General features: G+C 35.3%; 1 protein-coding gene across 2 annotated transcripts in view; it reads left to right on the forward strand.

Annotated features, from left to right (window-relative positions):
* Positions 1–24,397, forward strand: part of SLC25A21 (solute carrier family 25 member 21) — a 256,619-nt gene extending 232,222 nt beyond the window's left edge. The window contains exons 5-10 of one of the 2 annotated variants that reach the window (XM_082058839.1): positions 3,459–3,518; positions 6,533–6,640; positions 11,590–11,754; positions 20,008–20,189; positions 20,985–21,037; positions 23,593–24,394. In XM_082058839.1, coding sequence (XP_081914965.1) covers positions 3,459–3,518; positions 6,533–6,640; positions 11,590–11,754; positions 20,008–20,189; positions 20,985–21,037; positions 23,593–23,672 — 648 coding nt within the window. In that variant the 3' untranslated portion in view covers positions 23,673–24,394. Of the gene's footprint in view, positions 1–3,440; positions 3,519–6,532; positions 6,641–11,589; positions 11,755–20,007; positions 20,190–20,984; positions 21,038–23,592 lie in introns of both variants that reach the window. The other variant, XM_082058840.1, reaches the window with a different exon arrangement.
* Positions 24,398–25,072: the final 675 nt, after the last annotated feature.

Raw genomic sequence — 25,072 nt, forward strand, 5'->3', positions numbered from 1 at the left:
TGGACAATATTGTACACAATAGCATGTTTTAAATACATTTATTCTAAGTTTTATTTTGCGCAAAGCTATTAACTTAATAGAACTGTAGAGAAAAAGACAAATTGTAGTGTGTTTTTAAAAACATTTTGGGTGGACGTCCATATGACATAGCATATGGACGTATCCATATGACATAGCAAGGTACTTTTTTGCAAAATTGTATGTATACTAGCCACTCTAGTACACCCAGCAACATTTATACTGAGTTTTATTACTATTGTTTTGTTTTCTGTAAAAAATGATGTAAAGCATGGTTACTATTAAGTAGTTAGTTTATTTATGACTCTAGGAAGTTATAGATTTTAAGGTAACATTTTTAAGATCAAAAAATTGCTAGGTAATGGATTTCTGCCTTTATTCCAACCATTTTACAGATCTGTAACACCATGGAAAACATTAAGGAATACCAGAAATTCCATTAAAGGTTAGAAGGGTAACAATGAGAGAAGAATGCTAGAGAGGGAATAAAGCAAGCTTTAACACAATAAGAAATTAATTTAGTTCAGGGAAGTAACTCACTCACCTACAATTGACACTTTCTCAGAGACTTCCTCTTACCTTTACAATATCTTCAGTTATCTAAAAAGGTAGACCTACAGTCTAAGTAACACTTCTGTCTTTTCTGATTATTGGCAACACCAGTACAACAATTTTAAACATATTTGCAGGATGTTTGCAACATTAGTGTTCAATCTATACTACTATTCAGAGGGCAATTAAAATCTGGGCCCCAGTTCTGGGACCTCTTCTGCAAAATGAGATAATAATCCCTGCTGAGGATAAAAAAAAAAAAAAAAAAAGATAGTATCTATTCACTGGCCAGAACATCAGTCCTTCAGTTTTCAGAATTTAATATCCTAATTTTGTATTACGTATACATATTTCCTCTTGCTTTTTAATTGTGGTGGCATTATTGATGCATTAACACCCAGTTCTCTGATAATTTCAGTGTGATTCTAGTCACTTTTTCATTTGAAGCAGGTCTTGATTGAAAAATGTTGTTGATTTTGCCATAGGACAGGGTTCTAAACAAGTTAAAAAGACAATGCGGTGCTTATTAGTTGAGTTCCTGTACAAGTGGTTTATGGAAAAGCTGGTTTGTTCTGATAGGTCTGGGGTAACTGAACCCTGAGGGGCTGAGCCTGTCTTCCTTGGCTGAGGCCCAGCACAGTTCACCCAGTCTTTCTGTTTTGTCTGAAAAACTCTATTCCCTTATGTTTCTTACGATTCCCACATGTCCATTGACCTCATTTTCCATTGTCTTCCCCTTGTGGTGAAGCATTTTGCTTGTTACGTGCATAGGCATAATCATGGCCTCATGTGTGGGAGCAAAATGCACAGACTTTCAGAGGACCCCACCTTCATTTGAATCAGCTTCCTCTAAACTAATCAACTGTTACAGGTCAACTTTGGAAAGTAGCCAGGAAAGTTGGAAGTTCTAGTTATATATATGTCACAGAGATGTGACAGCTCTTGTTCTGGTAGGTGTCCTCCTGCATTGATGCAGTCTTGGTGAAGCTGTGACAAATTTTTTTTGTTAGGTCCCATAATACTGAACGTGCCCTGTAAAAGCCACTTTTCTTTTGCACGCAAAGTCGTGAATACTTCTTGGACAGATTATAAGACTCACAAATAGTGAGCTGTAGTTACAGACCTTGTGCTGTTCCATGAGTAAAAATTGCATGAAACAACACCTCCAATATCTTTGATTTTGTCTGGAATTCAGATATCTAGTCTTTATAACCTGCAAAATTTTCTGCTATCCTTGTTCTTCATTCTAGAAGATGGTTTTCACTGCCCTCAGAATTATCTTATGTGGCATCAACCTGAAGTGCTTATTCAGTGGCTTCATCAACATATTTACAGAATAAGAATTTGAAACAACATGGGTTTTGAGGAAATTTTCTGTATGTGGAAACACTGGACTAGAAAGGATCTCTTAGGTCAGCAAGTCTAGACCCCTGCTGTTCTGTAATCTCCTTCATAAACATAGCAAACTCTCCCTTACAAGTAATTAAGATTTTTCCCCATTATTCTTATTGGAAGACTGTTTCAGGAACCCACTCCTCTGATTGTGAGAAAGCTTCATCAGATTTCAAGCCACATTCTATTTACGAGTAGTTTTTACTTTTATACCCAGTGACTTTATGTTACATATCTTTCCATTGTTTGTTTTTCACTCTCTTGCACCATTTCTTTTCCTAGACTAAGCAAGGCAAGTGTTTATTCTCCTTCAGTCTTCATTCTTAAAAAAAAAAAAAAAATCTTTAGGTTCTCCTTATGGTCCTGTTAACCCTCTTTCTAATATCCTGTTGTCTGAGTTCATCTTTGTTGAACACAGATGTGTGGCCAGGATTGTGTGATTCATTTCAATTTTTTCAATTTTTTTCATTTTTTTTTCCAATCTCAAGAATTTTTAAAATGTCACAAATACCCTTTCTTTAGAGTATACATGGACTGATGCATCTTAGCCTCTGTGTCCAGAGACAAGGAAATAGGTGGTGAAAGTCGGTCTGTGTATTTCAATGGACAGCTTCTTACTGACTTCAGTGTGGTCAGGCTTATTCTCAACACTGCTCTTGGAAGAACAAAGCTGTTAATTTATTCCACTTTGCTTTTTAGAAGATTTCACAAAAAGCACTCTGAAAATTAATGGATTTGGGTGTCAAGAAGTGTTAGGGTGCAAAGTGAGCCATTTACAAATGGTTGCCTTTTTCCATGTTGATGCAGGTGAAAGTGAGCTTCTCATTTCTTTCTTGCAGTTCAAATACAAGAGTACAGCTTTCGAAACTCATCCTCTAAGGAATCATGGATGCTCAGACCTTATGAGCATCTGGCTGAAAGCAGACAATTGGGTGGAAGATTTATTTGTAAAAAGGAAAAAGTAAAATAAATGTGTCTGTTGACAGTAAGCAATTATAAAAATCTACAAAGTTTCCAACTTCAAAATCTGCAACTACATCTCTCTGATGCAAAGTAAACTAATATCTGAGAAATGTGAAAGTGATTGCAGTATATTATATTAAAGAGGTGAAGGTGATTTCTTGGGAGTTATAATAGTATCTGCTGCTGCATTTACACCAGTATATGCAAATTAGTTGCTAGAGAAAAATGTATAAATTAAAAACATTAACTGTGTTTTGTAAATGAACTCCTAGGTAAAACATTAATTGCATTTGCGCTGCTATTATGTGTGATACAGCAATAAAATCAGTTCTGAAGCCTAATTGTCTACTATTGCACATCTAACACTGCTACAGAGAGTGTGAAACAGAAGTGTTTTATGTTTATTTTGCGGAACTGTGCACAGTTACCCAGGATACGAGGTAGTGAAGCTCCACTGTAGTTTGGTTTTGCTCATTTGCATAAGTAACTCAGATTTTTTTTCAACGCAATTTCAGTCTAACTTTTATTTACAGTTTTTCACCTTTGAACAATACAAGAAGCTACTAGGATATGCATCATTACCACCAGGACTGGTATGTATGGAAAGAAAACTTCATGTTCTGATTTAATATGTGTGTACTGAACAGTATCATACTTTTCCTCCCATAGAAGGAGCCCAAAATAAAAAGGGTCAGTTCAGCCAACAGTTTTTCAGAACAAACTTGTCCCTTGAAAACAATGAGAACACAATTTATCAAAATTATAGTTACATTAATTTTTATATCAAATGTCTTCAAAATAATTCCCTAGAATGTCATAACATTTGTTAACATGGCTAGTGACAATCACCATGGAGGTCTGTGTGCAGCTTGACATTCTTTATTCTTGCAAAATAATTTTTAAAAATTTGAACATTATCAATCTTGATTTATCCATGTGATAGTGACTAGATACCTTGACCAGGTATCAAAGTAGTATTCTGCAAGGCACAATGCAACTGTAACAAAAATATAGACCTCAGTCTTATTCCAAAGACTTTATAACAGAAACAAACTATTGATAGGAAACTGCTACCTCCTTCAAAGTCAATGTCAAACTCTCTTACACATCAGTGGAGTCAGGATTTTGTCTCAAGAACATAACTTTTAAAAACAAAATACAGAACATACATACACACAAAAAATGTTTTAATGCTGAGTTGTAGCTTACATATGTTGTCTGCATTCTCATAGATAGGGCTTAATCCTGCTATCATACTGTTTGGAATAATTTTTTTTTAAAGAATTACTGCTTTCTGTGGTGTAAGAATGTAAGTAATAGTGAATATATCTATTTTCACAATAATGAAATCACAACTGTAGAACACAGTTGATATCTCTGTAGTTGCACTATAAATGTTTCATTAATCAATGTTTCCCAGTACTGGTCATGATAATATTTTCAGAAAAATCTTGGAAAAGGGTACACATACCTTCTGTGGGAGATGCTGATCAGTTTTCCCCAAAATCATAAGATTTTTAACTAACAAGTTGTTTCTTTCTTGAAAATTTTCAGTAAGTTCTTATTCAGTATTTCTACTTTAATCTGTTGCTTCCTTCCAGTTTACTTATTTTGACATTTGTAAACATTTTTTTTCTTTGCAGATGCTCCTGCATTTTTCTTATAATTATAAATGTATCAAAATATTAAGCAAGTCTAAAAATGTGAATTACCTAGAAGAGGATATATACCCTCTTTGTTTGTTAAATAACAAACAGTAAAATCCTGAATAGTATTATAACTTTCTTGGTCAACTTTCTTGGAATTTGTTTTATAGTTTTGACTCTCAAGAGGGAAGTTTGTGATGACTGAAGGAAATACATAAAATCTTGTCTTGTAGGGAGAAATAATCATCCACACAATGTGGACCAAAATGACATTAAAAAAAAAATGTTTGCTTTATCATTGTTTCAGGTTCTTTCAAACAGTGCTCCTGCCATTTACCTTCCATTGCAGCAACTGAATGGTCATGGAAGTATCTTAACAAGTTTAAAGGAAATTTCATCTTCCTTTTAATTATTCCACTGGCTGTATAGTTGTTTACAGTATCTCCTATTTTATCTGTTTGGGTTTTTTTTCAGCAGGCTCTTTTCTTCCTTAGATATAAATAGAGAAACTGGTATTTGCTCTCTAATGAGTGGAAAGAACAGAGTTTAAGGTTCCATGGTACACCATCACTTTTTTTTGGAGGAAAATATGCTGGAAACTTGTAAAAAAGCAATAGCTGATGAAAAACTGCTCTGATTCATAGAGCAGATGCAGCAACCATCAGACATCTCTGACATTTTTAGTGCAATTCTGTTACCATAGAAGCATTTTTGCCCCTAAGATAGCCATAGTAATAAGGGAAAAAGAAGACTGAGAGGGTCTAAGCTCGGCAGAATGCTTCTAGGTGCCTCAACAGACTTCATATCAAGACAACATTTATTGTTAAAAAAGGAATGCATACATTAGCAACAACTTCCTGCTGACTTCAGTCTCATGGTTGATATTCAAAGGGATAGGTTATGTTGCCATCTCATATTGGAAAAGTAGATTTGTTGGTAACACAGTGTTCTCCAAAGGCAGTAAGACTGGAGCTTGCCTCTACTCTCCTAATTTACCATTCTTCTCTTTCTTGTGCTCTCAAGAGTCTCTGCTCAAATCCTCCTGTATTTAATAAGTTATTTTTCTCACTATTGTTTTTTTCTTACCATTGATTTCCTTGAATTTCAGCAAATGTACTCAATATTTACTCAGTATTTTAGTCCTGTAACTCTTTTCAGCCCCTAAACAGTTTGGAGATGTTAAAAGGAGGCAATAAATGTGTAAAATTATCACAAAAAATGACCCCTGTGTGTTTTCTCAATTGACTTAAATATTTAAATGTTATTTTTCTGCTACAAATGAATTAAGTTATTTTTAAAGGGTTTATTGTGATTGAAAGAAAATCAGTGAATATCTCCATATTCTATGGTTGTAATGTATCATTAGCTTCTAGGTAAATTGAATTAATTCATTCTTGCAGAGGATGCTGACATTTCCATGTGTGCCACTCATTCCCCTATAAAATTTTCAGGATCGATATTTTCTTAGGAGGAGTTTCCTTCTACTTATGCAATTTGCCTAAGTACTACAATATTTTAATTTCTTAGTTTATTTTATTTTTTAAAGTTAATATGTTAGTGTTACATGTTTAATGCTCAGGATAGAGTTTTTATTTATTTCCAGTACTGAATAACTGTGTTTATATTTGTGTTTTTATTCAGACTCTACCCAAAGATAACATGAAGGAATTGTTTTTCCATGTTTTCTTTAAAAATCATACTACGATTTTTCTTCCAGCTGAAAAGAGACTTCATTGAAAGTGCTATGACATTTTATTTTGTATCTTTTGGAACATGGTTTATGGCTATTGTCATATTGCCTCATGAACTGTCAGCATCTAATCAAAGGCTAATATTGTTTAATAAAAAAATACGGCTGCATTCCTGTAATCTCACAGTTTGCATTGTGTCATTCAGTTTTGTAGTCAGATGTATGGGAAATTTTATTCTGTAATTTTTAACTTTCATTTTAACTTTCCTAGGCATTTGCCGTTGCTGGTTTGGGATCTGGATTGACAGAGGCAGTTGTGGTAAACCCTTTTGAAGTAGTAAAGGTTACCTTACAGACAAATCGGAATGCCTTCACAGAGGTATAAGAATTGTTCCATTCTTCTTTTTCTGCTTTAGTAGACATAATGCACTTTGAAGTTCATATGTAGACCAGAGTCTATAATACAAAAGTCTATAATACATTGAGTTGATGCAAAGGACTTTCCCACAAGCTTGACAGAAATGGAAAAAGAGAGAAGAGACTCGATAGGCAATGCCTTCAGAGATACATACAGTATTGTCAGCAGTGTCAACATCTCTATTGTAAATATTCTGTGCCTGAAGTGCACCTTCGTCCCTCCAGAGCAGCCAGCAGCCCTGCACTGTGAGGACCTGTAGTCCACAAGCAACAACCTGAGCCTCTTGTACACAGTGCTTTTGCCCCAGCAGTCTTCGGACTTCAAGTGAGCACCGAAGGTTAGTGTGAAACACCATGGCCCCATACCCTAACCAGGGTCCAGCTGGTGTATATTATGGTAAAAACGTAGCTGGTAGATTTCAGTGTCTTGGATGAAATTATTTATATTATAGGTCTTCACATTTATAATCACAAACTGGGAAGTAATTATATAATAAAGCACTCTGATAATTTAAATTCCTGTTTCACTTCAGGGTTTTATTATTCAAATATTGCTTCATTCAAATAAGTCAGTGTGCAAAGGTGAATTTGTCCGTAGTTCTGGGTACTGCTGAAAGTCAAAAAAGATTAAACTGGAAAACAGTGACTCACCAAAATCAAGTGTTCCCAGAAATGCACCAGCTTCAATTAATTTTAATGTAGAAAATGTTCCAGGCTAAAGTGAAGGAAGGCAGTCACACAGTTCCCTCTTTCTTTTCGCAGTGAATAAGACTAACAATTGTCAAATCAGCTCTTTCAAAATCTTTTGAGAAATCAGCTGTACCATGCTGGAAGTGCCAAATCACATAAGCATAGCATGAAAAGGTTGGCTGAATCGCCGGTGAGGCATGATATTTGCATATTCTACTATGAAGTTTTGACTGAGTTAATACTTACGTGCCTTGTAGCACTCATCTGTACAAATTGAACCCTTTTCAGGGATGCACAGTGACGAGGTTTATCACCTGACCATATACATAAGCTGCTTGGACCAAGCTCCTCAGATACATTCTGAAAAATAGTACCACTGATTTCCCAATGACAGACTAGATGCTACCTACTCCATAACTCTTCCAGAAAAAGCATTCTCTTCAGAATACATTTTAAAATATTTGATAAATTTCTGTTCAATTATCAATGCATGAGAAAGAGAAGATTGGTTGCTCCAAGTCTCCAACCTAGACTTTTTTTAACCGTGGATAGCAAAGCCACTGAAACAGAGAACTAATACAGCACTGGTGTAAAAAGGTTAGGATCCTGGAAGGAGAGAGACTGGAAGTGGAAGAAAGCAATGGGTGAGAGGAACTCTCTCTCAGGAAGGTGATATGAAAAAATTATGACTAAGATATTCTGGATCTTTCTGCCTCACAGATGTGAATATACAATTTACCTATCTTAATAAAACCTCTGGTTTTGAATGTAAATACAGCAGCATTATATTTTGAGCAAACTAGCTCATATAAAGTCGCAAGAGACCAATATGTCCTATGCTTCATATGTTTTAATTTTTTTCTCAATTGCAAACTTTATTAAAAAGTCTGGGGTATTTTAGTTATTAAATTTTATGCAATTAATTACAGCAACGCTTCCTTGGTGACTTCAGAATACTCTGATAATCACAGCGTAGCTGTTCAAAAGCATTCTGAATTGCTTTGTTTTAGGTGAATATTCTTTGAATTAAATTTGACCAAAACATTTCACAAAATCCAAATAATAGTATATTATAAATTAAATTATGAAAGAATGCTATTGGAACTCCACTAGGAACCTAGCTTACACCTAAGATATAAATGAAAGTGTTTATTTGCCCTAATTAAAAAATCCAAGGGACTGAAATTCTTAATTCACAAAGATAGTTAAATCACAGACATATCGATTTTTAATATATCTTTTTAAAAGTGTTATGATTTCACATTTTGCTGTAAATCAGGAAAACTCCAGTGACTTGTGTTATGATTTCACATTTTGCTGTAAATCAGGAAAACTCCAGTGACTTAATTGCCATGTTCTCAAGTTCTCATAATAATATGTTCAAGAATATTCCACACTAATACATGTAAACTCAGGCTTATTGGGAAAAGCATGTGCATGTTATTTTATACAGTGTAAGGCAGTGGTACACTAATTTCATTACCATGCACTGTTTTTCTAAAAGGTTTAAGTAAAGCATGTACTTACCCCATTGTGTAGCTTTCATACTATATGATGAAACCTAATGCGGTTCACATAATTCTTTGACTATTGTATTGAAATAATAAATATATCTTGTTTAAAAGGAACAAGGAAGAGCATGAACACGTACACCCACACCCAGACTCCTGCACACTCCCAGAGCAAATATTCACACACTGTGGTGACAGCTGAATTATTCTGTGGTATCAGATCATCTTTCTAGGGCTGACAGTTTTAAAGAGGAAGACCACTATAAATCACATATTGGCACTTTTGTAATGTGAATTGCTACAGTTAAAAATAACGGTGATGTTTTGTTAAGGTAAACTGCTAGAAAGCCTAACATTTTGTTGTTTGGTTTCCTTTTTTTTTTCCTTTTTGCCTTTAGCTGTGGATAACTCACTTGCTATAGAATCTGATGTGGTTATAAAAATCTCACCTGATTTAAGAGCTGTGATTAATTAAACAAATACAAGTTTCTGCTTTATGATGAGAAGAATCTGACTGTAGATTCCACTGACTAGATCTCTGTTAAGTCAACAGTTGTGTGAATTAAACTCCAGATGTTTATACAACAAAATCCTCCATCTGAATTAGTCATCCTAAGGTCCTTCCATCATCAGTGATGGAAGCCTTCTAAGGCTTGATCAACAGACATTTTAGATAACTACTTTGGATGAAGTAAAGGTCTGTCTAGGAGAGCCCTCTTTATTGCCAAAGGACTGAAAAAGGGAGTCTTTGAATAGCTCGGATGTAGATGTGGACATTTCAGGTATCTACATTTGGACTGATGAATCCCATCTCAGGTGTTCAGCAGATGTTAGGCTTCTCCTCTGAGTCATTTGTAAATCCATATTCAGGATGAGACCAAGGGGTACCTTGCTATTGAAAGTTGCTGTATTCAGCTGTATTCAGCTCAGGACCACTGGTTGTTTTTTAAAGATCTAATCCTCATTTTTTGTGCATTAGAAAGGATGTTATTGCTAGTATCAGGACCATATTCCATGTTGCATATCGACATTTTAGAACAGATTCTGATTTGAATCCCTGGGGGTAGTTAAAAAGTAAACTATATTAAAATGTATGCAGAGCATTAACAGGATAATATTAATTACCAAATATGAAAATGAGATTGAAATTTTGTATTAAAGACTAAGCTTGTCAGTCACCTAAATAAACAGTCACATGCTGTGTCAGATATGATAGGCATCATTTGGCTTATGCTGTTGATCTACCACTGTGATATTTTAAAATGGAAAGCTATTAAACAAATAACAGTATTGAAATTAGCAGTGTCCACAGTGTTGTAGTCAAAATTCTTCTATATTTTCATGCTTGAGCCTCCTAGAGGAAGTAATGTTTTGCCTTTCTAATTAAATATTTGGTTACTCAGAGCCAGCTTTATGCTTTGGAGAAAGACAAACTCAAGTCAACAACTTTTTGAAATGAACTTTTCTATAAATCTGCTAAAAAGAAATCTAAAATGTTCAGAAAGGGAACACTTGATTCTGAGTATCAGAATATATTGGAAAATAGATCAAATGTGTATGTAGTCAGGCAGATTCTGTTTGAGGATCTGGTCATTATATAAGTGGATTCTGAGGAAGTTTCTTCCTGTCTGCCTTTCATTAAATGGAAGTCGGCCAACTAAAATTATTTCTATGCCTTTTGTGCATTATTTTCAAAACAGGATTTCTAAAGTATATTTCCTAAATCTGTACCTTGGAATTTGAATAGGTATTCTGATTTTCAAAATCTAACTACACTTTTTAAGTAAGTTCATTAGGAGGGCAAAACAGGATTTCCAGTTGGATACTTAAGGGGAAAAAATATATATATTTTAAAGATTTTCAGGTCTAGAAGAAAGTTTAACATGTGATCTGGTTTTAAAAAGTGCTGTATATCAAATAAGTCCTTCAAAGTCGGTGTATTGAAGCGGTGTTTTACATTCTTAACAGTGTACGAGCCTCAGAGGATCCAGAAGGATTTCCAGACAATATATATGTATTTTGTCACCTTTCAGCCCTATTCCTAACATTGAATCTGCACACTGCCAAGCTGATCTTCAACACAAATGTTTATAGCCTTCCTTGCTCCTTGGCTCCCAAGGGCTTGCTTCCCTAGACATAATGGCTCAAAAAAAAATTTCCTGTTCCAGTTCTGTCCTTTTTATCGCTCTCTCACCATGCATGTTCCTGTGCCATTGGTTTTAATAGAGAAGTTGGTTTTATCTTCTTATTTTCCAGAATAATTGTTAAATGTTCTAGTTGTGTAAAAGTTTCATCTGCCATAATCATAACAGCACAGCATCAATAATAAAAAACCCCTACTGCCAAATTCATACATTCAAAGCCACCTGTTGCTTCATAAATTCTATTTGTCATTATCAGTAGTATTAGTATTAGTATTAGTAGTATTTTAAGACCTTTTCATTTGCTTTAGGGATCCTTCCTTTTTTAGAGGACCCAAGTCACACTTTCATCTTTTTTCTGCAATCAGAAAAATGAGGATTTTTTTTTAAATGGAAGTTGTGATTTTTACACAATCACAGGAAAGGGAAAATAACAAGTTTGGTAAGACTTAAGATAAAATGACAAGAATTGGCAACACTTTATTTGTCAACAGGATTGAAATGATGCTATGGTTATTGTTCTCTTTTTGTAAAGATGAGCTCTTCCTTCTTTTGCTTAACTTTTGTAGCAACCCTCTAGCTTTGTTCAAGCTCGGCAGATCATTAAAACTGATGGTCTGGGCTTCCAAGGACTCAACAAAGGTCTTACTGCAACACTGGGCCGTCACGGAGTGTTTAACATGGTTTACTTTGGATTCTACTTCAATGTGAAGAACATTCTTCCAGTCAACAAAGTAAGTTCTGCATATAGCACAATAGACAAACAGATATAGGCTTGCCAATTTAATTAACACTATTTTTCTGCACAAAGCTGTGATCTTTAGCAACAAATAATGACTAACATAGCTCTCTGTTTTGTAGTTAATCTGAAAAATATTAGACAGTTGTAACTTCAAGATTTCTCACATACGTGATTTCATTACAAAACCTAATTTGTTCACTTGGTATATTTTGCCAGAAAAGAAAATATTAAAGTCAGTCTTGTGGTATTGACATACATATAAAAACTGTGAAATAAGAATACTACACTTCTGAAATAATTTTGGCTCTTGACTATGTATTTGCTGTTCACCATCTGTAACTTAAGTGGAAAAATGTACGGAAATGTCCGTATGAGCCTTTTAGGTGTCAACAGTGCTAAACTGTGCATTAAATTTGCATCCCAATTAAGGATGTTTGCAGCTTATTTTGCCAAAAAAATAAACCTTTTATGTTAAGTGGTCAAATTATACAAATTACATGTGTGGGCTGTAAATGTTCATAATGAATAATTTTTCATATGTTCAGTCTATTCTGCTAAAAAGACCATTCATAGTCAACTTCATGCCCTGTTTACTGAAAATGGAATAAACTAGACTCATTTCAGTTGTAACTAATGTATCAACCATAGAGTATTAACAGCTATGCATCTGCACTAGCAATCAAATCAGTCTGCAAATTTATATCGTCTCAGTTTTATGGCACCTACTTTTATAGCACATTTCATAGACTGCCATCAGCTTTCACTTTTCAATTTTTTATCATAGTTAGGTTTGATTGTAAACATTAGTTTCATTAAAACCTTTGCTCACTACCACCTCCAGGTGGCTGACATTTCTTAATCATATTTCCTCAGTGCCTGTTAAAAAACCGCTTTGAAACGTGGCCAAATGCAAAACTCATTTCAAGTCAGGCACTGCCTGCCCCAGCTGCCACAGATGTGCCTGTTGGTAAAAGGGCTGCTGCATCAGACAGTGCTGAATGGTGTGTTGTTTTATAAGAGAAAGAGCCATAAACTTTTATAGGCAAAGAAGAAGAGATGGGAAACCAAAATGGGCTGTTCAGCTTGGCAAATAAGTAAGATAGTAGACAACAATTTTATTTTTAGTCTTTTCAGATCTCTGCCAACATAGAAGTGATATGTAGGAACCGACAGTGAAAAGAATATATGATGGAACACAGCTGAAAAAATTAATTAACCAAGATAATTGAGGAGAAAGTTGGATCAGAGCAGAAAATAGAATAATGTCAGAGTTATCATCCAATTTTAGGTTTCAGGATGACTTGTGAGCTGGGAAAAAAAATGGGAGTGCTCTATTCAGTATGATGTTACAAGCCACCCCATTGATCAGTGCCCTCCAATCTGAGGTGTCCTGTGGCTGTGGACACTACAGCCTGTGCTGTTTAAAGACTTCAGCCAAGGCCATCAGCACCAAAGATGTCATATCAAAGAAGGAGAGTCTTGCTACCTCACCTACTCCTGTACTACAGAATTCCTGTAGGCAAGACAGATATGAATTTTCAGGAGAGGAATGTTCGATCAAAATAAAAATATGAAGAAGGAAAAACAATTTTTTTTTTTCCTATGGAAATTAGGATAATGCTGAAACTGATAACCAGATTTGACCATAGCTGACACAGAGGCAGACTTAAAATAACTGAGTTCTTACAGGTCATACAAACAGTCATTTAAAAAGAGGGGAGACCTTACAATGCATCTTATGAGTGGGCCAGGTGGGGGAAATTTTCAGTTGGAACTTATGCCTTATTAAAACTGAATTCCATGGGAAAAAGCCCATGTAAACCTTAGTCTGACCTTGCATCTTTCCAGACATCAGTATCAATCAATCAAAAGAACCCATAGAACATCAAACTTCTTTAGTTCTGGTATTCATGGGGCTACTCTTTTTTTTTCTGTTTCATAAATTACTGTATAACTGAGACTGAAGATGCATAGTGCAGACAAATGTACTGGATGAAGGGGTAAGCAATAAGATATCCATTTCTGGATACCCTTTTCTGCATATTTAGTGTCTAAAGGATGCCATGGAAAGATGACCTGCTTGTACACCCAACATTTTATGAACAGTCTGATCATCTGTGTAGACCAACTCTATGTGGGAGAACTGAGTCTCTAGAATTCTGTAAATTTTATATTCAGTGACCACATTTTTTGTTATCTCCTGTGGTTTTTATTTACACCAAATTTTTGTTGTGGAGATGTTTGTTTTAGAACTAAATGAAGTCCTATCTTTGCCCTACGGGTCCAAAAAGTTATAGCAAATGAGTAAATAATAGATAATAATGCTACTTCTAAATCTGGAGTAAGATTAATAATTTTATCAGGAAATTGTATTGTGAGAAAAACAAATCACTGAGAGGATTTCAGACTCTTTGAAGATGTGTAACCTGTATAGCAGACAGCCGTGTCACTCTGGAGACTAGCCAGGACATTTATCCTAGTGGCTGTCATTCCTCTTCTTATGCTGTCAGACATCTGACAGGTGGATTTTGAAAACTTAAATAGATGTCTACCACAATGAGATTGCACTCGAGGAATCTGAGAGAATACCAGTGTGAAAAAGCACATTCATTTCAAACACAGCACAGCTATGACTATTCTTTTTGGAATGCTTTTCCTGGTCATCAATATGTTTATTGTAGTTATAATTTCGGTGTTTCCTGCATGTCTTGACAAAGATCAGATCATCATTGTACCAGTGAGACAGCAAGCTATAGTTTACAATAAGGAGTTTATTATGTAAATGCATGAGATGGACAGAGGTTCAGGGTCAATAAAACTATGAATCTGTTTCTTAAACTATGGTCAAATCTTGATTAAGTCACAAACAAAAATTGTGAATATCCTATAAGAAAATCAAAGCATGATTTTATCACAACAGTGATGAGACTCACTTCAGTCTTTTCATTTTTACCCTTTCTGGAGCCTTGCAGTGAGTCTACATCATTTTTTCCTCCTTACTGCTGATTTCCTCCAAACCATCTGAGCACATCTGTACCAGACTCTCCCTCCTAACACTGGAATTTGACAACCTTTCTACTCAGCTCAGTAGGAAGACCCAGACCCTGACTCTCTTCTGGCTCAGTGTCTGTGTTTATTGCAACTCATTTGAGTTTTTCATCTGTTCCTTGTTATTTTTCCCAAGAGCTATCTCCCACCTTGCTTCTCTCTAAATATACCTTTTCTCCTCTGTCTTGGAGGCCCTCTTCCTCAGACCCACGTGTTCCTTTCTTCCACTGTCTGTTGACAAAGGAAGCTCCTTTTAGTGGTTCAAACCAACCATCCAATCATTGCGCTGGCTAAAGCAGTTCCTTACAACCTGTTTTGCTGCTGGATCATAGTCAATGTAGCCTAGGTCAGGTCTTGTGGCACCTCTTAGCTTGCCATAGGAGTTGGCCAAAAGGGCCAAGAAGCAACTTTACTCTTATTTCTGGCCTATCTCCCTCCTCAGTCCCATAATCGCTAGGCACACCGGGGAGAACAAGAGCTGGCCAAACCCAAGCCTTGTCTTTTAAAGTCTCCCTTGTCACACAGGGAGGTGGAACGTGCAGCATGCAGTGCAAAGCCTCAGCTCCATTCCTGGCTTCTCTGCTGACTTGTTATGTGACTTTGAGCAAACATATTTAAATTTAGTGGTCATTTCAAGTCACTTTTGGCACTTTTGTGCCAAATATAACTCATTTATGGAACTAATGCTATGGTTAACATTTTCAAATGAGTTTAAGAAACTTAATGCAAGTATTCCACTCTAAGCATTAGTATCAGGCTAACTTCAGTAGATTGCTTTGCAATTACCAGCTTCAAATATTATTCCATGAATATTATTTATACTTCATGCAAATTGTCAGGAACTGGCATTCTCCTCATGCAGTAAGCATTATTCTTTTATAGAGAACTTATCTACAAGGTGCTGAGAAGCACTAAAACTTATTTATAAAAGTATTATTTTTCATAACATATGTGCCTCCAGCAACTGAAAAAAAAAATCTCAAGACAAACATCCAAATATTGAAGCAAACAAACTCGTAAAAGTAGTTTCAGTTAGGCAAATTATTATATTGTTCTTCTGATTTTTTTGCTTGAAAATAGGGTTACATTATAAGTTTCTTTGCAACACATTCTTCTACTTAGACTGAACAGGGCCCCACAAGGGAAAAGAAAAAAAAAAGAAAAAAAAAAAAGAAGAAAAGAAAAGAAAAGAAAAGAAAAGAAAAGAAAAGAAAAGAAAAGAAAAGAAAAGAAAAGAAAAGAAAAGAAAAGAAAAGAAAAGAAAAGAAAAGAAAAGAAAAGAAAAGAAAAGAAAAGAAAAGAAAAGAAAAGAAAAGAAAAGAAAAGAAAAGAAAAGAAAAGAAAAGAAAAGAAAAGAAGAAAAGAAAGAAAAGAAGAAAAGAAAAGAAAAGAAAAGAAAAGAAAAGAAAAGAAAAGAAAAGAAAAGAAAAGAAAAGAAAAGAAAAGAAAAGAAAAGAAAAGAAAAGAAAAGAAAAGAAAAGAAAAGAAAAGAAAAGAAAAGAAAAGAAAAGAAAAGAAAGAAGTAGTGTTCCTGAATGTCTCTATGGCCAGGTTTCTAAACACTATTATGCATGTTGGTGGACTGTCCACTTTATCTATTTCTGCTTATCTCGATCAACCTACCTCAGTGACTTTAAACTGTTCCTTTGAAGGTACCTACTTCTCTCCACTGCATATCCAAGTGTAGTGTCCTTCTTTGAACCCTGGATTGTATCTAAGATGGGTCTCTAAATCAGTACAAATATATGTGCTATGGTGAGCCATTATTCTAAAATGATTTTTCAGCTATTCTGAAAAAAATAAATTAACTGAGTTCCAGGCATACATGCCCTTACCAAAGGGTTTTTTTCATTGCTGGATTAATATCTATGCTGCTTATTGAATTAAGTGACCTTCCTTCAATACTGATGAAGATAGTTTGGAAGCTTTTGACTGAGATCAAAGATTTAAACAGGGATTTTGACAAAGTGTCCAGCAAATAAACAGGAGAATGAAGTAGTAGGGAAAGGAAAGTCCAGGACATTGGAGACTGAAACTGGTAAATCAAAAGTGCCTCCAGTGGGTGATACTCTTGCACATAGGTGTGTATGTGCTGGATTAAGGGCTAGAATTTTCTATTGCTAGAAATAATGGAATATAAAAGAAGGAAATAAGCAGCATGTGATTCAGGAGGAACCTAGGGAGTCTCCACTTATTTAAAAATTACAGGATACGAGTAATGAAGTATGAAAAGGAGAGCAATAACATCTCAATTTTTTTTTTCCCAAAGAAAGCAGGGAAATCCATCAGGACATGCATAGATGTGGCATTTTTTAGTTATACCTACTTCTCTCTTTATTTTTAATGGCTGCTGGTGCTCGTAGGGCAACGACTCGGGTATAGAGGAAATGTGCTTGTGAAGGGCATGGTAAAAAGGTGAGATGATCACAGATTATGTTATCCAACCATGGCAAAGTTATTCCATTGTGAATAAACAAACTGGTACTTCGCTTCTTTGTGGTATACTGTACTGTGGTGTGGCACCATCTAAAATCAAGTTTCTATTCTCCATGTTCTACTTATACTGCAGAAAAATAACCTTTACCTAAGAACGGAATTAATATCTGGTTTTTCTTCAGTTCTGCCATTTGAGAAACAGGAAGAGCTTGTCAGAATCTTTTTTTCTAATGTACCAAATACGAAACATTCAGCCAGTGAACTCATGGTGAAGAAGTGAGTGACAATAACATGATGATAATTGCTTCTGCTAGCCCATTGCAGTGTTAGCACAACAGATATGTGTTATCCTCGTGTCTCCTTTCACAGGGTCCAACACTGTTAAGAATATTTTGCTGTTGTCCATAGAATAGGAAAAGGACAGACTTCAGTATAAAAAGACTCTACTTCCTGATAGCACCAACTTGCACCTATGTGACAGACAGCCGATGTTCCTTATTCTGTGTAAGCGTTATAGACAGAGGCATAAATTATGTTTGGGAATCTCTTTTTTTACTTGGAAGCAGTAGCACAGTAAAAAGTAACTACTCTGTGGTTTTAGAAAAAAAAAAAAAAACAAAAACTTTTTAATTGTTTTTAACTGCTAAATTTATTTTTAATCTGTTATACAAATGAAATTATCCAGATATTATAGCGATGAATGCCACAAAACTCTTCCCATGGGATATGTAATAAAAAATCAAGTTACATAACAAAGCTAGTGGATACCATAGCACATTTGGTTAGGATCCAGTTTTGTGAATGAGCAAAAGGCTGACTTTCAACATTTTTTATGTCACAAATACTGGAATATAAATAAGCAATCTGTGATTGTTTCCCTTTGGTGGTGTTGGTGCTGTATCTGGTTTCAATAGATGCTCACTTGATCATACACCCACTATATCCTATACTCTGTGGCACTCTCAGACACAAAGCAGGCAACACTGGCATTGAGAATTCACCAAAATATTAAAATGTTCATCATTCAAACATAAGGGATTTGTCAGGAACAGCAAGGCTTGAATTGCAATGCCTGAAAGTAAATATTTTTGCCTGACACGTATTTACAAGCCCAGAGGACAGCCCACTGCGCTTGATGCTACGAAAGAAAGCGTTCTTGCACCAAATTTTGTGACAAAGATACTTCAAACCATTCTGGACTATGAAAAGTCAACAGAGCAGTGGTAGCTTCCTCGCTGCAGCCTGGTTTGAGAATGTTAGTACAACCTTGAATAGTGCTTAGTTCTCAGGTGTGGGTATAATCCTACAGCCTGGAGCTGGGTACGCACCACACTGGAATACGGCTGCCATACTGCTGCCCTTCCAACCTCAAAAGGGGTCATTTTTAATGCTCTAGATACCAAAATAGTAGCTTTATTTTATTTGCATTTAAACCACTGTCAGTATGCACAGAATAAACAGAAATTTACTGCTAAGATTTTTGCTAATAAAGTGGTACAATTCTTTATCTACCACAAGCCAATATGTTTCATGTTTTGTGAAATCAAGGTGTTGAGTTTTTCTGCAAGTAATAAAAAACCTTGTTGATTTTGACATTGGTCTCTAAACACTTGTATGGACTTTCTCCAGTGCATATTATGGAAGTTTTAATTTATGTTTCTTTTTGCAAAACTTCTTCAGTCACAAAGAGCAGGTTTATGAAACAAATAATATTGTGCTAATGTTATAGCATGGCAAGATCATTTATTATTTTACTGATGATTTCCCATAATTAAAGTATCTTCATGAAAAAAAAAAAAAAGTAACTGCATATATAGAGTCTGCTATAACAAAAAAGGGTTCTTGCTGTTGAAGACCAATAGCAAAAAACTATGTGCATAGGAAATGCACTGGAACACACTTCCCTGTGACTTCCACTACTTAAAGAAATAGGATTAGACTTTCTTCAAGAGCCTTTGACTCCCAGATAAACTCTGAATTCTTTGATGTCATAGAAAATGCCAAGGTAGGAGGTCTTTCTAAAAGATCAAATGAACTGTGAGTGAGCAAAAAGGTTTTAGATGCACTTCTAACCTACTTCTAGCTTTTACTGTGAATATATAGTAGGATTCAGAAACAATCTGTTGTAAATTCTTCAGCCAATTAGCTGAGTGAGTTACCACCGTTTATAATACGCAGAACGCAGAGGCTCTTTTGCAGTTGCGCCGAGTTGGATTGTTAATAACAGGAAGCTAGCACTTCTCAGTACAGTGGATCAGCTACATGTGAAAATAAATGTAAAAAACCTGGAGGGGAATGGCAGCAGACTGAGATTAGCCTTTATTTAATTTAGCATTTGGGGGTCCAACACACAAATGAGCATTTTAGTAGGCTTCATGGTGGAAGTTGCTGTCATTTGTAAAATATTCTGGCCAATTAGCTAATAGTGTGCTTGGATTTCTCCTGTTTTGATACAGTAATACTAAGTACATTGTGAAGCCCAATTATACAAATCATCCCCATATGCCATACCAGTCTTTCTTTATGAACTGTGTTTATAAATCCTGTGTGAGGAAATGTGTACTTCAGCAATTTAGACCATGTGTAAAAACACAGCCAATAGGATTGTCAAGAAAACAAGTTCCAGCGTAGGAAATCCTAATGTGTTCCGCTAAAATAACACAAGTGCGTTCTGTTGTGTGAGTTTTCTGATTAAATACATGTTACTTTATAGCGCTTAACCTTCCGTTTCCCTTTTTATTCTTTCTCTCTTTTTTTGTAGGATCCAAATTTGGAGTTTTTGAGGAAATTTGGAATTGGGCTAGTCTCAGGAACAATAGCCTCAATTATTAACATTCCTTTTGATGTTGCAAAAAGTAGGATTCAAGGACCACAGCCAGTTCCTGGAGAGATCAAGTACAGAACCTGTTTTAAAACTATGGCAACAGTCTATAAAGAGGAAGGGTAAAACATTCTTATTTTAATAAATGTCCAGACCTCTATTTTAGTTCATATGGTTCCATAAAATCATGCTGTTGTATTTCAGATTTGACGAGGGCCATTAAGTCACCCTGAACTCACATATCAAAAGAACACAATGTAATATTTTTAAATGTATTTTAGAATTAGAGGGAGACATCCTCCTGCTCCATGTAAACTATTACAAAAGAGCTACAAGATGATTATTGGTTTGTCAAAATCTATGTTCCATAAATAAATGCTTCATATTTCTCACATGTAATTTTTTCAGCTCTTCACTTTGTAAAAGGAAAATATCAACAGACAACAGAATATTTCACAATTTCACCTAATTGTAGTCATACAGACCACTGTACCTTTAAAATGACTGCTGAAATAATTAAATTGGGGACAGATCCTTGTGGAAGTAAAGTTGCTCAAGTGGTGATGGAGTTGTAGCTTTGGTATTCAATTATAGCAGTCATTTTGTCCATGTATGCAGCTGTTGCTAACAGACATCTCGAAAGTAAAACCATCTCACTGATTAAAGTCATATTTCTGATTGGTGAGGCTCACAACGTAGCTTTTGTGACTGAACACTGATTAACTTTTTCTCTTCATCTGATCTGCCTCTGTAAAATGTTAAAATCCAGATACTGCTTGCTGTTGAACATGTGTAATTTTGAATAATTGCTTCTAAATGCTCTGCCAGCATTTTAACAAACACATGCTAAAATTCCATTCTTCTTTTAGAGCAAGATTACTGTTTGATATGTTTTGTTTGTTTTTCTTCTGCTACAGATTTCTGGCTCTGTACAAAGGCTTGGTTCCCAAGATCTTGAGGCTTGGTCCAGGTAATTTTCCCTCTGTCACTTCTATATTGCTTTTGTTCTTGCTTTCTCTCCTTGTTTTTCAGTTTCCTGAAAAAATGTAGTAAACATCAGTCAAATAAATGAAACAGCGTACCAAAAATCATCAAAATCTCTTTCATCTTTGAATGATTTATTTTGATAGTAGCGTCATCCAATAGTATCATAGATGGATTTGGCTAAATATGTGTCTAAAAAAATAATTTACATATACATATCAGATGATTGCAGATCCATGTAACTGCTGGTTTGTATGATTACTTTATTTGTGAACTGGCCAAATGTATCCATGCAAATGCCAGAACTGTAATACCTTTGGAAGTGCTTCTTAAGGCTCGTCCCATTCCTTCTAATGTAATTTTTTTGTTTCACTAGGACTATTCTGTACCCATGTAAATTCATGTTAAAATGCTGGTTAAAGTCTCTCCAGTATAAATGCTCTCAACAAGTTGAAGCATAGCCCAAGCGTATTGAATTCCAGTTACTTTCTTCTTCCTGTGCTCTGCAAGGGTCGTAAAGAGCGGACACTAAAAGTCTGATAGCGTGAGCTGGGAAGAGACTTGCATGGCCCTGGTAGGCTAAGAGGACATGGATAACTTAAAACTACCTTTGTTGATTGACCCCTTCTCACTACTATTTGGACTTGTTACTCCAAATGTGGGAGCACAGTGGTTGAGAGCTAGATCTTCTACTTTTGGACTATTTTCCCCTGACTGGTTTTGATTAATCATGAAAGCAAAACACTGAGCCCTTAGACTTTGCCAGCCCACAGAGGCAGTCTGTGTCAAAAACAGCAGAAGCCCCAGTTTGAACAGTATCCCATTCCCATGAAATCGTATTTCCAGTTGGGCAAGGTGGTTTAATAGGCAAGAATACACATGGTTAAAAGCAAGTAGGTACAGAGTCTGTTCTGCAGTATAAAGGAGGCATTAGGTTTGTCTGTAAATGTTTGCATATCCAGCCTATCTGGCTAAGTGCTGGACCATACCTGGTTATTGTGCAGGGTAAAGGAAGAAAGTGGGGAGGGGAAACAAGGCAGCTGGGCATAACTCTGGAGCCAAAAAGCCTTTTCCTTCACACTCTAAAGATACTAGATTACATACAGAACAAAAAGAAAGCAGGGGTTTGCTTCTTCAGTACCTGTTAGCACAGTAGATTTTGGAATAAAATTTTACATCTTACAAATTACTACATCTTCTTGCCCAGATCTAGCAAGTCAGTTAAGCTTGCACTTCATTTTAAACACTTTCGTAATCCCATGGGTTAATATATAGATTTGGCTTTCCAATGAATTAATAATGCAATTTTTATTGTGGCTGGAAAGATAATTCCTCCTTTCAACATGTGAATGCTTTCAGGAGAAGAGATACACAAACAGATCACACAGTATAAGAATTGGAATCAGCCTTTATTTGAGTTCAAATCACATCTTAGACATTGTGTCTGTGATTTGTTTGTTGGTCAAAGAATTTTGCAAACTTTTGCTCTATCTAGCTGTCAGTGAGTTGCTGTTCATAGAGGATTTCAAGTCTGATGATGGTTCATTTTGATAAATAACATGGGAAAATTCATGTGATAGTTTTGTGTGCCTGGTTGTCTGAGCTTCTACCAAGAAAGGTCAGCACAGCCCAGCAGAAGACTTCTTTGTTAGAGGTGCCACTCTAACCTGCTAACTGAGCCAACAAAGGCAAAGGACAGAAAATATTTGTGCCTCGTTGCTGGCACCCACACTTAGAACATTGTAAAACACTTTTACTCCTGCAGCCTGGAATCTAATTCTTTTGCCCCATTTTCTTTAACTAGAAGCTTCTGTGTATGCTTATATAGATATGTATATATATTTACCTTCTGAAATGTTCCCTTCTTTAGTTCATGCAGTAATTACAGCTGTGTTACAGAAGGGCTTTAGTCTGGCTTCACTAACAGTCAAGGTATTTTATGGCATTCAAGCTGGGATTTTATACTGTTATCAGTTCTAACAGGTAATGCCATTTCATCAGATCAAAACTGTCTGTGCATTCACAGCCAGGTACAGGCACAGGAAGATTAGACTCATTTCTATATTGTGATCTGCTTTAGACATGGTAAACAAACAGCTGCAAACCTTTCTTGAATATCTACCTGAAAGCATTTTCATCACCCTGGCGATCAAGTTTTGTCATTCCACCAGTCAAGTTGCTCTTTCATGGCCAAATCTAACTCTAAACAAACATACAAATATATACATATTCAGATTAAAAGTTTCACTTGTGAAAGAACAAAGAAAAACATTAATCTTGAAACAATGTTAGGAAAAATCACACTGAGGGTGATTTTGATTTAAGATACAAACTTTCGCATCAACTTTATGGTCTAATATTAAGTAAAATTCATATGGTTTAAGAACTGGTGATTTTTAATTAATTAGGGAAATAGTAGAATTATCTATTTTGCAAATCAGGCTTTGCCATATTCTCTTTTAGATTGCACACTACAAATGTTCTTCAAAATCTTGAAAATACTGAATTTTGCACGTAGTAAAATAGTATCTTTTCTTCCAGGTGGTGCAGTGATGCTTTTGGTTTATGAATATGTTTATGCGTGGCTTCAGGACACAGTTGATCACAAGCAGCACTTCTGAAAAATGCACTCTTTAAAATTAAACACAGTTTAATAAACTAAGAGTGATTCTTATCCTTGGTGGTGTTGAATACCCTCATATTACACTGCTGTTAATGGAGTTCAAAACAGATTTGTTTTTGGGGTCCTGATCAAAAAAAATATTTAAGCACATGCTTCTCTGTAAGTACATAAGTAAATAGCACGGTTGATATTTGTTTTACTCGATCAAGCAAAAATATCAAGGAGATAAAGGAACAAGAAGATAAAGGAATAGGACAAACTGAAAATTCTGGACACCAAAATATACTATGTAGTCAATACACTTCAAAAAAAATCACCTGAAATGGCAAGCTAATAACTTTCAGGGAATTTTGAAGAAAAAAATGGAATAATGCTGTGGGGCCAGATACTAAGATAGTGTAAACTGACAGCTCCATTGACTTCAGGCTAAGAACATGACACACACTCTACAAATTCTTGGTCAATCTTGGGTCCAGTTTCGATTCAGTCCAGTAAAATTTCAACATTGATAGAAGAGCTTCTTAAGTTGTTGGGAGTTAGGTCAGAAAAAGGACAGCATGACTAGGCACAACCTTAAAATATGTCCTACTTTTTCTTAGCCATATATATCTTAAAAATCTCACTCAGGTCACAGAAGATACTGAAAATAATTAGTCTGGGTCAAGTTAAATAAAAGTGCAAAACAACTGTGGGAATCATAGGAGAAATGAGTAAATAAATTAACATAAATAAATACTTTAAGGCATATGAGTTTTTACTGTGATTTTTTATCCACCTTCATATACTATTGCTTAAAGAACTATCCTGTGATATAAGTGTTCAGTGCGCTTGAGTGCCTCTTTAACCTTCCATTACCACCATGAGATGGAGAAACAATGTTCTATATTGATAGCACATATTTAGTCATAATTAGCTAGCCATACAACTTTCTATAGATTAAAAAAAATGTTGCTCTAAAGCTAAAAGTGTTGCTTTTCCCAGTCACTGTAAATATAAATAATATTCAGTGATGTACTCCTGTCTTTACCAGCCATTCTAACTCACTGTATGACATATGATCATTTCTGCTATGCTAATTGAAGACATAGTTTCAGCTCATGCAGTGGTGCCACTCTACAATTTCTTTTCAGGAACTCTTTGAATAGCTTAAAACTACACACTAATCTGTTAAAAAATATTCCCATTATCTAAACTTGGTTTATTTTCAAATGAGTGCATATCTTCCAATTGCTGAAAGTTTCTGTGTCACCCCATACTACATTCAAAATGTTCACTTTAAATGTTCTTCCTCTTAAGGAGGTACAAACCTTTTTCCTAGCAATCTGAAAGAAATATCTTTCCAGATCGTTACTTGAAAATGACAGTTCACATGTGAAGTCTTATCTCAGAGTGTTTTTG

Source organism: Streptopelia decaocto (assembly GCF_964273445.1).
Source record: "Streptopelia decaocto genome assembly, chromosome: 7".
Taxonomy (NCBI): domain Eukaryota; kingdom Metazoa; phylum Chordata; class Aves; order Columbiformes; family Columbidae; genus Streptopelia; species Streptopelia decaocto.